Here is an 11,950-nt window from a genome sequence, read left to right as displayed (position 1 = left end):
TTATAATGTTTATGTTATATTATTAAATTATTATATTATGTTAATAAATTATTTTATAATTTATCTTTGTTAGAGATTCTGGGCAGAAAAGAAAGTTGAATTCTTTTATACAGTTTCCCGAAGATCTTGATATGTCAGAATATGTGAGGTGTCCGCTACAAACTCATTTGTACAGTCTTGTAGCAGTTTTGAGTCATAAAGGACCATCTGCACATTCGGGTCATTATATTGCAAATATATGCAATTCAAATGGAGAATGGTATCAATTTAGTGATGATAAAGTAGAAAAAATGCAGAATAAAAGAATTGAGGATGGAGTTAATGGTAAATATAAATTTCTGTAATATAATGAACAAATATTTTATATTTTTATTTTATATTATTTTATATTTTATAATTTTATGTTTTATATTTTTTATATTTTATAATATTTTATTTGATAAAATAATATAAAGTTTGAATTGTTTATTACAGAGAATTCAAAAATCATAAAACGAGGTCGTATACCGAAAGGATTTTTATCTTCTAACACTGCATACATGTTAGTTTATAAAAAAGTTACTTCTGAAAAACGAATAAATAATACAAAAAAAAATAAATTAAAAAAATTAGATACAGAAACTAATAGCAATTGTAACACAGTGCATGAAGAAAACATCGTGATAGTTAAAGAAAAATCAGTTTCATTAGATGAAGAAAAATGTAAATATGATACAATTTCGGATGTGAATAATTCTGAGAAAATGTTAAAGCTTGGAATAGAAACTAAACAGGAAATGGAAATTTCGAAAGTATCCTCAGAAAATATTGTAATGGAAGTATCTGTAAGAGAGGAATCTACTTTTGATGAACAAAATGGCAAACATTACGAATTCGATAATAAAGAAAATCAGCACGATATATTTATTAAAAAATCATTAGCCAAAGTTGTAAAGATAGACTATAAACGTTTAAACGGTGCCGCACATAGAGCTATGAGTTGTGGAGAACGTGACTTTTACGAAGAGGTCGGTATATTGAATTGTTTTTTTTAATGATATTTATATAAAAATATTTTGTTATTTAACAGATGGAATTTGAAAATTGGGAAGTGAGTCCAACATTGCGTGATTTAGTGAGACAAGAAAATGTAAAACATGAATTGAGTTTATTGGCAACTCAACAAGAAAAGGTATATATTATAAATAAAGATTATAAAAAAAGATTAGAATTAAATAATTGAATAAGAAATATTTTTTTATTGTTAACAATATTTTTTTATAGCAAAAGGAGATTGAAGATCAGAATTTAAAAAGACAACTTGTCATAGATGTATATAATATTATTTCGAATGTAATTTCATGGGAGAAATATCAATGGATTCCAAATGATTGGTTATCAAAATGGCTAAATGGACATTCATTCATCGATGGAGTACCACCAATAGATAATTCTACATTGATGTGTACACATTATCGACTTGATCCTTTAAAAGTGAATCGGGCAAAATGTATTCCTGTAGCTGCTGCAGATATACTTTATGATAAATATCGTGGTGGACCACGTTTGGATGAAAACTCTTTTTGCGAAGTTTGTGTGAAACGTCGATATAAACTACTTCGTTTCAAGATATCACTTGAACGTGATTACAAGGAAGTTAGTGAACTCATTCGCAATTTTAAAGAACCGTAAGTTTCCTAATTATATTAATTATAATTTAAACCAATAAATCATTTTATAAAATAAAATAAATTTTACTTTGATGATAACAGATTCGAGACTAGTTATGTTGTGGGTGCTGATTCATTGAGATCGTGGCGAAGACTTGCAATGGAAAAATTTATGGACGATATGGAACAAGAAATTGAGGATGAAGATTGTCAAGATCCGAATAGTATTCAAGAAGATAGGAAAAGTGAAAGCAAGGAAAGTGAACGAATAAAGGAATCAGGAGAGGGAGAAGAGAACGAAGTTATAATTTATTTTAATGAAGATTTACTTTGTGAGCATGGTTCATTGAAAACACCAGACTCAACAAGAAAAATAGTACCCCGCGAAGCTTGGATGATACTTCGAAAATACTTTCCAGAATCTAAGGAGTATCCTATTGGTTCTAGCTCATGTTCCATTTGTGAGGTATTTTTTCGGAATTATATTTGAAATAAAAATGAAATTATTTTATAATTTAATATCGAGGTATTTTTTCGTTAAGGAAAAAATGGAAAATGCACAGAAGGCAAAAAAAGATGATAAAATAAAAGCCAAACAACAAAAGGACGAGTTAAATGATTTATATCATGGTAGAAATAGGAATGAAATATTAAAATGTGAAGAGCCAGAAAAAGCATTTTATATCGTGGAGAAGGGATTTTTGGACAGTTGGCGTTCTTTCCTTCGGTGAGTTTATTGTATATTTTTTTATACTTTTCAATAATATATAATATAATATATACATATAATATAATTATTAAAAACAAATAGAAATAAGTTATTTCTATTTATTTTTAATAATTATAATCATAAGCAATAGATAATAAAATTTCATTAAAATGTCTATTAAAAATAGATAATTTTTTAAATTTAAAATTTCCGCCAAATTACACATCGAATTATTTCAATAAAACGCCTGCAGATGGTACTAGTAGGTCTTTAAGTATTCTAAAGAGATATTCTTATTCTAATTTTTTTATTTTTAATTGTAGATTTTATTAATAAATTATTTAATATGATTGCAAATATTATTTATTTATTGTTGCTTTTATTTTGTAATCATATTTTTTATTAATTTTTAATGAAAAATTTTATATTACATTATATTTTATAGTGATTTTTAAAGCGCGAATTGACATTTCGTAATTTCTATCAAGAATTTTATATTTGATTAAGAATATTAACATCTTTTATAATTTATTAAATTGGTGAGTAATTTAAAATAATCTTTTAAAATAATTTTTATCATTTGTGACTAAAATTTTTATACAATAAAAATAAACGTATATATATGTTTAAAATTAGATACATTTGTGTTATTTTGTGTATAGATATTTTTTATAAATTATATAGCGTATAAAAAAACGTTAATAGTTAACTAAAAATTTTTCACTTAAAGATAAAATTTTTTATTATTACTAGCAAAAAATAAGTTCCACAAAAACACATTCCACATGTTTTCCACAAATCTGAGTATAACCAATAATATTTTCATTCAGTTTCTTTTTGTTTACAAGCAAATATAAAAAATAGGAATAAAAAGATAGAATATATTTTTAATTAATCTCAACAATCACAACATGAAATTAATATTCACTTCTCAAATTTATATTTCTTCCTCAAAATCATATTTGAAGAAAATCTTTTTAATTTTATATCATTTCAAATCAAGAAGATACATGTTCTTGAATCTTAGAAGATCCAAGTATATACTTTACAACATGATAGGAGAAATCATTTCACGTAGAAGGGAACAAAAAGGAGAAAGAAATATATACTTTACAACATGATAGGAGAAATCATTTCACATAGAAGGGAACAAACGGAAAGGAGAAAGAAAGAGGGTGAAAAGAGATAGTAGGGGACGCATTAACGAGCTTTTCCTAATTATGAGAAAAAACTGGACTGTACGATTAAGGGCTGTGCTGCTCCTTCCCTCATACTCGTGCGTGGATGGTGGGCCAGGAGAGCAACGTGGAAAACTAATTGAAACCGCCTAACGACTCGCCGGCAAATGATACATCAGCCTTGAGGAAACTCGCCCTACTGTCTTAATACCGTTTCGCCTTATTCGATGTTCATCGGTCATCGAGCAATTTCGTCTTTTTCTTTTCCTTTTCTGCCTCATTTTTGGCAACGATATTCGAACGATATTCCCTTAAGCTGGATTTAGGCTTCGTATATTAATTATTGTTTTAGATTCTCGATACAATTTTCGTTGTCCATACAGTAAATTTGTTTTTATAAATTTTCAATTTAAATCTCTTATAAAATAATTATAACATGGATATAATATCACGATAAGATATTTATTATCAGTGTGTTATTAATTTTGCTGATGAAGATAAAAACAATATTGGCAAATGGTTGAAATATCATTTGATATTCGAAAAGAATATAATTTACATTTTGATCAGAAAGATTTAAACCTCAAGTTTTTAATTTATAAATTTAGCCTTGTTTGCTTTTTATTGTAATATTTTGTTTGCCAAACTATTCCTCCATCAGAATAAGAAATGATAAATAATCCTATTTTTTAATATTTCCAATGAGATGAATATCAATTTCTAGAAGGGCTCTTCAAAAATAATATTTAAATTCTTCAATCGTTGGATATCCATCCAACCTCTCATCCATTTTCGTATAATTTAGATTTTTCTCGAAAGAAAATTTCGTTGTTCATACAATGTAAAATAATAATCTCTCGAATTGTTCGCTCAAAGTGTCACTTTTGGTCAGGATGAAATTAAGTCTGGTCCAAAATTGGGGTTAAATCTTTTCTGACACCGATGGAGAGAGAAAGAGAGAGAGAGAGAGAGAGAGAGAGAGAGAGAGAGAGAGAGAGAGAGAGAGAGAAAAAAAAAGCTTTTAATGTTTGGACGGATGTTACACGCGCGTGGGATGATTACACGTATGCTTTCTCTCGGATGCTCAAGATTGACGGATTCAAATTTGCCTGGGCTTAAGTCCACCGGGTTCCACCGGGTTTACGGACAGCCGGCTAAACTGGGATCAACCCTTTGCGCGGATTACAACGTGTGTCATGTCACGCTTGATTTCGGTACAGGCGAAAGGGGTGTGAAAACGAGGAACAAGTGGCCGTCCCTCCTCTTTACCGTGTATTTAAAATAGCACAAGAGACGAGGGCTAATTAACCGCTCATAAAAAAGGATCGCAACGCGATTATCGATGCGATTAAATTTTAATAAGGCTTGATTATTAAATAGCCTCTCAATCACGCGGCATTCCTTTCTCTTCGATTTTTTCGAATCGGTATAAAATCTCGGGAAAGGATACAACATATACACGTTCGAAAATTTACGTTTCTCGTAAAAAGAAAGAAAATCGAATCCCTCGGCGAAACCAAATTTTCGCGAAATTTTAATATCGATTAATTCCACCTTATTCTTCCGCAAAAAACGATTGAAACGATGACAACAATTCGAAGAATGCCGGCAGAATTTTACTTGGGCATTCCACGGACGAAAATGTTGCCCCCGATAGTTTCATCAGATAGATATTTCACCCATGGCCGAGGAAGGGAAAAGGTGAAAAATATTTTTACGGACCACCGGGGAACCATTGTCTTTTCTCGATGATTAATCATTTTTTTTTTTTCCTTTTTGGTAATTATCGAGTATCCCGTGGATTCCTTCGTTCGCGCGAAAGTTTGCACATGAAAATTTATAATCCCTCTCACGAGACACAGATTTTATTTATAATCGCGCGAATATCACAAGTCTCTCCGTTTTCCATTCAAAAACGATTAAAAAAGAATCGGTGATGAGACGAGACTGCAGACTTTGTTGTTGTGGATTGATTAAATTTTCGATTCCATTATTTTCCCGCGAAAGGAAGAAAATTTCACGCGATATTCACGCGATTGGAAGTAACGAAATATTTATCTACTGGCCGAGGATGAGAATAATTTTTCTTAATCGGAAAAAAAAAAAAAGAAAGGAGAAAGATTGTTGTAAATCGCGCGTATCGAATCTTTGAAATCTTTGACTTGATCGAACATCTGCGAAAGGATACACCGTCCGGATGTTATTCATTTTTACATCATTTCATTTTATTAGCAATTAAGGAGAGGGGCCGAATTTAATCGATTTCGACGAGTGGTCTTCGTGAAAGCAGGAAGCTCTCCGCGTCTCGGGGAAAACAAATGGTGTCGCGGATTGCAATCTGTTCGACTCGCCTCCGAACAAAGTCCTCCGCCAATCCGTCAACGTCACCTGGATGGATCTGCGAAAGGATTAGGTATTTGCATAGACGATCGCTCAACTTCTATCGAGAAAGAGGGCTCCTCTCTCTCTCTCTCTCTTTCTTTCTCTCTTTCTCTCTCTTTTTCTTTTTTTTTCCATTCGTTTCAGGAACTTTCTCGCGACGGGATGAATCCTGCTAAGCGGAAATATTATTTCTTTCTTGGGGAAATTGGAAATTGTCCCAATTAGCTTGGGATCACTGTATCAAATTTTCCACTTTCCGAAACGAATGTCGTCGACGAACAATTTTTTTCACGAGCTTTGAAAAATTCGAAAATTTAACGATCGAAATATTTTCGAAATTAGATTCGCAAGAAAGAAACAGGGATCAACTGTTTCTCACGATCGAAAGAAAATACTCTAAATTGACGAAACACGGCGAAGAAATAAATTATTATCGATAAAAAATTTTTTTCACGAGCTTTAAAAGATCGATTTTAACGATCGAAATATTTTCGAAAACAATTAGATTCGCAAAAAAGAAACAGGAATCATTTTTTTCTCACGATCGAAAGAAAATATTCGAAAATCGAGGGAAACACGGCGGAGGAATAAAGTATCGATGAAAAATTTTTTTCACGAGCTTTAAAAGATCGATTTTAACGATCGAAATATTTTCGAAAACAATTAGATTCGCAAGAAAGAAACAGGGATCAATTATTTCTCACGATCGAAAGAAAATACTCTAAATTGAGGAAACACGGCGAAGAAATAAATTATCGATAAAAAATTTTTTTCACGAGCTTTAAAAGATCGATTTTAACGATCGAAATATTTTCGAAAACAATTAGATTCGCAAGAAAGAAACAGGAATCAATTCTTTCTCACGATCGAAAGAAAATATTCGAAAATCGAGGGAAACACGGCGGAGGAATAAAGTATCGATAAAAAATTTTTTTCACGAGCTTTAAAAGATCGATTTTAAGGGATCAATTATTTCTCACGATCGAAAGAAAATACTTGGAAAATCGAGGGAAACACGGCGGAGGAATAAAGTATCGATAAAGAATGATTTGAATCAAGACATCTTGAAAATGATAGTGAAAAAGAGGTCTCGAGACTTGAGCTCCGTTAAATAATTATTAATGATGATCGTGGCGAAAGCTGTGGTGGCTGTGTTGACACTGCATTGTAAGCCTCAGACAATGGTCCGCGGTGGCTTTCTGAAGCGTGTTGCCTATGGTCTCTGGATGGAGGAGATGGCGGCGGCGGAGGGCAGGGTCCGTAATTAATAACTTGGAATTGATTAAGGTGTCAGATAAGTCCATGGAGTCGCTCGTTCCCTTCTCCTCTCGCTCTCGCCTCTCTTTCCTCATCGGCGCGACGCGTTACGATATGATTAATAATTTCGAGATAACGCCACGCTCGTCCCTTTGCATCGTTGTCCCTTCACGAGAGCGAGGCCGATTCCCACTTACGGTCTCATAAATGACTAATTACCCCCACCGTTCCCCCCCGTCTTTTCTGGTCACTCTCTGCTCCTAAGAGGGGAGGCGGGGATCGAGACGTTCGACTTGCCATTTCCAACACGTCGATTTCGTTTCGATTCGGATTCTTCAAATCGTGTATAATGGATTAAAGGGGAAAATTCTTTGCTAATTCTCGCGAGTTCTCGGTTAATATTCGAATAAGTAGCTTTTGAAAAATTTTCTTTGGATTCGATGAGAATTCAACTAAAACGAAAAGAATCAACTCCTTTCGTAAAAGATTTTTCAGAGTTGTTAATCGAATTATTTTTCTTTCCTTTATTTTTCCTCTTCTCATTCGAGATATCCAATCGAGTATCGAGGTTTTCCATTTAATTTCATCTCATCGGTTTATTTTCGCTCGAGATAAGTTCTTCCTCGCGTTAGATAAAAAAATAGAAATATTATCGCAAATTTTCAATGTGTATCGATCTTCGAATCTCTTCTCGGTGAAAGGAAAACGGAATTTTTTCGAAACAAATTTACCAAAATTTTCAATAATTTCCGATTACCCTCCTCTTTCGATATACTCTTCGAAATCGAGCACTCCTCGTGTCTACATCAAGATTTAACTTCAGCCAGGGTGGTGCCGAACAAATTCCGACTATTTTGCGTATATTTGGCAGAGGGGTGCCGTTTGCAGGGATGGTTGGAGGGGAGGGGGTGGCCACGGAAGGAAAACTATAAATCATTCGACGAGGCGTGCTGCGTGCTGAAGAAGAAGGGACATCGAAGGGGGAGGAGGGAGGGGGTCGATGGGGTTGGTAGTCGTCGTGCATCGAGTCGCGAAATCCAACTACCCTTAAATAAGTTGATTCATTGCAGGAGGCCTTCTGCGACCTTCAGCGTGGAGCAACGGAGCAACAACCCCCTTTTCCTCCCTTCCTTGGAGCCACTCGACACTCTCCACCGTCTCTCCTTTCTTTTTCCTCTTCCCTTTCCCCACCCTTTCTTTCCCTAGTGAAACATGGGTGAACCGTGAACAGATAAACTTAAACATCGGTTATTTTCTAATTCAATCGTTCCGAGGAGAATTGTCGTCTCTCTCTCTCTCTCTTGAAGAGGGGAAAAAAGGGGGAGGGACGCGAAGAGACGAACAACCGTTTCGATTAAATTCGATCGAAGCAATGAGTAATGGATTGGTGGAATTGGCGTATTTTTCACATTAAGTTAGGACTAGCTTCATAAAATCGTGGACGTCAATTACCGGTGAGAGTAGTTCGGGATAGAGCTTCACCCCTCCTCCTCCTTCAAGATAAATCTGACGGTAGCTCCCGTGGAACGACGTAATAAACGAATATCGAATAATAATTCATCGATGGAAACGAATTCGAATTTCTTGAACGGATCAACGAAACTACCCCCCCCCTCACCAAGGGGACAAATATTTCTCGTAAGGAGTACGAGGAGGAAGATACAGAACTTGCCAAGATTGAAATAAAATTTAACGAAGCTTCTTTAACCTGAATCTCTTCTCGAGAAATCAGAAGAAAATATCTTATTCGCCAAAACTCGCGTGAGAAGAGAACGGCCCGCTAGTTTTGAAAAGATTTCACGGGGAATTCTTGGGAACGAGGGAGGGAGGACACGTTTTATCTTTCTTCTCATTAAACGCTGCCAAGAGCAAACCCTGAAAACCTAATGAACTCGGGTTGGAGACACGTTTCTCTGATCTTCCTATCCTCCCCTCTATGAAACCGATGAAAGAGCCGGGAAACGTGGAAAAGTAGTTGAAAGCGAGGCGAAGAGATGGAGAGGAGGAGAAGAAGAAGGAGAAGAAGAAGAAGGAGGAGAGAAAGGAGGAGAGAGAGAGAGAGAGAGAGAGAGAGGAGAGCTCGCTTCGCCCGAGCACTGATGATAGTTTTTGCTCGGCAAGATTTTTTGCCACCACCCCCAGTAGCCACCCCCGGGGGTGGATGATATATGACCGCCCCCGAGACACTGGCCACCCCCAGAGGGGAAGGGGGAGAGAGAGGCAGAAGGAGAAAAAGAGACGTGGCGAGGGAGATACATCCTGATTCCGGAAGAATTCCTTATGTACGTGCGCGTGCATTTGTGTTTCAAAGCGGCGATCGTTAGCGCCAAACTTGGCCGAATTTATGGCCCGCCCATTTCGAAATCGTGGTAATGGGTATCTGATTATTTCTATCAATTGTACGATTATTATGTATACGTTTAATTTATCGAAGGGAAAGATGGAAGGGAAGGATGGAAAAGGGCTTTTTCGCGCTTTGGACTTTCGGATACATCCAATTTATGAAGTGCGAATTTTTATTATTTGTCGATGATTCAATTTCCTGTTCATTTATTTTCTCCGCTCGTAACGAAATGGCAAGCTTTTTAGAAGCCGTAGATAAAATCTATTATCTATACTAGAAAGATGGATCTTTAATATTTGTAACGTGTTATTTATTTCTATCTTTCAAAATATATCGTTCTTTTCGTCAGATTTATTTTCTCTTCCGTGTTGTCAACAGTGTTTCAATTTTTTCCAAAAATTTTCCACGAAACCTTCTCTTCCAATTTTGTCCCATCTATGCTAACTCACGAAAATAGATTTCCTATCTTACGAAAGTTGCGATATTACCATTTTTCTTTTCAAAAATTTTCCTCCCTTTTAACCCCGTTCCGACTATGTGTCCAATCCAATTTCACAATAGAGAAATCGATTTAGCAAAATCTTGAATTTTCATCATCCGAAAAAATGAAAAAAAAAAAAAAAAAAAATCCCCTCGTTTTGTCGTAAGAAAACTACTCCTCCTTCTACTTTGTTCCAACTGTATACGGTTGTGCATTGCCAATAATTTGGAGCGCGTGATCGACTTATCGAAAGGATGGAAACAGGCGCGAGATTACCCGTTCATCGGTTCGATTTTCATATCGCGGTGGATGGAAGGCACGTTCGATCGAGGGTCGATCATTTCCCCGCAACGGTGCCAATGTAAATAGACGGTGGGCGACTGAGCATGGCCGGCCGGCTAATGTTTTTCGTGGTGTATCGCGGTAGCCGATGGTCACGCCTGGCGTGCAAGCTACGCGTGTTGCTCCCTTGATCGGGAACGCTCGATCGGTTTTGAGAAATCGAGCAAAAACGGGGCGCAGGCGGTGCAACGATTCTCCGCTCTCTGCCCCTCTGCCTCTCTCTCTCTCNTCTCTCTCTCTCTCTCTCTCTCTCTCTCTCTCTCTCTCTCTCTCTCTCTCTCTCTCGCCGCAACCTCGTTTCGAGAAACGGCCGCATGCGATATTTTCCATTCCCTGATTGTTCTCCCGCCATTTTTTCCTCTCTCTCTCTTTCTTTCTTTCTTCTTCTCTCTCGAATCCTGTTGTTCAACGTCGGCGAAAACTTTTGCTCCTTAATTTGGTTTGGCGTTTTAATTCCTTTCACCAAAGCTTAAATCGTTCTCAATTTTTTTAAATCGAATAGATTTTCGTTTTCGTTTTCGTTTTCGTTCCGTGGGTGTAAACATAAAGATAAGATAATTAGATAAATAGATAAATAGATAACTGGAATTCGTGAGAGAGAGACAAACTGTCAAGATGGTTAGATAAATAGATAGATAATTAGATAAAGAGATAATTGGAATTCCAGAAAGAGATGCAAACTGTCAAGATAATTATTCAAATAGATAGATAAATAGATAAATAGATAACTGGAATTCGTGAGAGAGAGACAAACTGTCAAGATAGTTAGATAAATAGATAGATAAATAGATAAATAGATAACTGAAATTCGTGAGAGGGAGACAAACTGTCAAGATAATTAGTTAAATAGATAGATAAATAGATAAATAGATAACTGGAATTCGAGAGAAAGAGACAAGATGTTAGATAAACAGATAAGATAGTTAGATAAATAGATAATTAGTCAAATAGATAGATAAATAGATAAATAGATAACTGGAATTCGAGAGAAAGAGACAAACTGTCAAGATAGTTAGATAAATAGATAAATAGATAACTGGAATTCGAGAGAGAGAGACAAACTGTCAAGATAGTTAGATAAATAGATAAATAGATAACTGGAATTCGTGAGAGAGAGATAAACTTTCAAAATAGTTAGATAAATAAATAGATAATTAGATAAAGAAATAATTGGAATTCCAGAAAGAGAAGCAAACTGTCAAGATAATTAGTTAAATAGATAGATAAATAGATAAATAGATAACTGGAATTTAGATAAACAGATAAGATAGTTAGATAAATAGATAACTGGAATTCCAGAGAGAGAGACAAACAGTCAAGACAGTTGACTGTGCGATTCGTTCGAAACGAATTTGAAGAATCGAGCGGGGTGAAAGATTAAGATACGAATCAAGATTTTCTTTTTCTTTTTTATGCGAAATGTTCGAAATCGAGTGGAGTGCGTTGTCGAGGAGCGTTGCTTGCTCGAATTCGATACCAGGAGAGGAGGGGAATCACCCTCTGTGGTCGGTCGGTGGTTACCAATGGTTATTTTGTACAGAATCATTCCTGCCGATTATCCGACCACTGTGACGTTTTCTGAACGTTATCCTGCCAAGTTCCAACTAC

The 11,950-nt window shown here is 35.2% G+C and overlaps 1 protein-coding gene across 4 annotated transcripts in view; it reads left to right on the top strand.

Annotated features, from left to right (window-relative positions):
* The window catches only part of LOC122710993 (ubiquitin carboxyl-terminal hydrolase 48-like), a 75,239-nt gene that overhangs the window by 1,980 nt on the left and 61,309 nt on the right, over nucleotides 1-11,950 (top strand). For all 4 annotated transcript variants that reach the window (XM_043929315.1, XM_043929314.1, XM_043929317.1 and 1 more), the window contains 6 exons: nucleotides 74-324; nucleotides 475-1,007; nucleotides 1,070-1,171; nucleotides 1,264-1,667; nucleotides 1,752-2,115; nucleotides 2,192-2,376. In XM_043929315.1, coding sequence (XP_043785250.1) covers nucleotides 74-324; nucleotides 475-1,007; nucleotides 1,070-1,171; nucleotides 1,264-1,667; nucleotides 1,752-2,115; nucleotides 2,192-2,376 — 1,839 coding nt within the window. The remainder of the gene's footprint in view (nucleotides 1-73; nucleotides 325-474; nucleotides 1,008-1,069; nucleotides 1,172-1,263; nucleotides 1,668-1,751; nucleotides 2,116-2,191; nucleotides 2,377-11,950) is intronic.

This window comes from Apis laboriosa, unplaced genomic scaffold, assembly GCF_014066325.1.
Source record: "Apis laboriosa isolate Shangri-la unplaced genomic scaffold, ASM1406632v1 scaffold16_cov148, whole genome shotgun sequence".
NCBI lineage: Eukaryota > Metazoa > Arthropoda > Insecta > Hymenoptera > Apidae > Apis > Apis laboriosa.
This window is presented reverse-complemented; position numbering and strand designations above follow the sequence as displayed.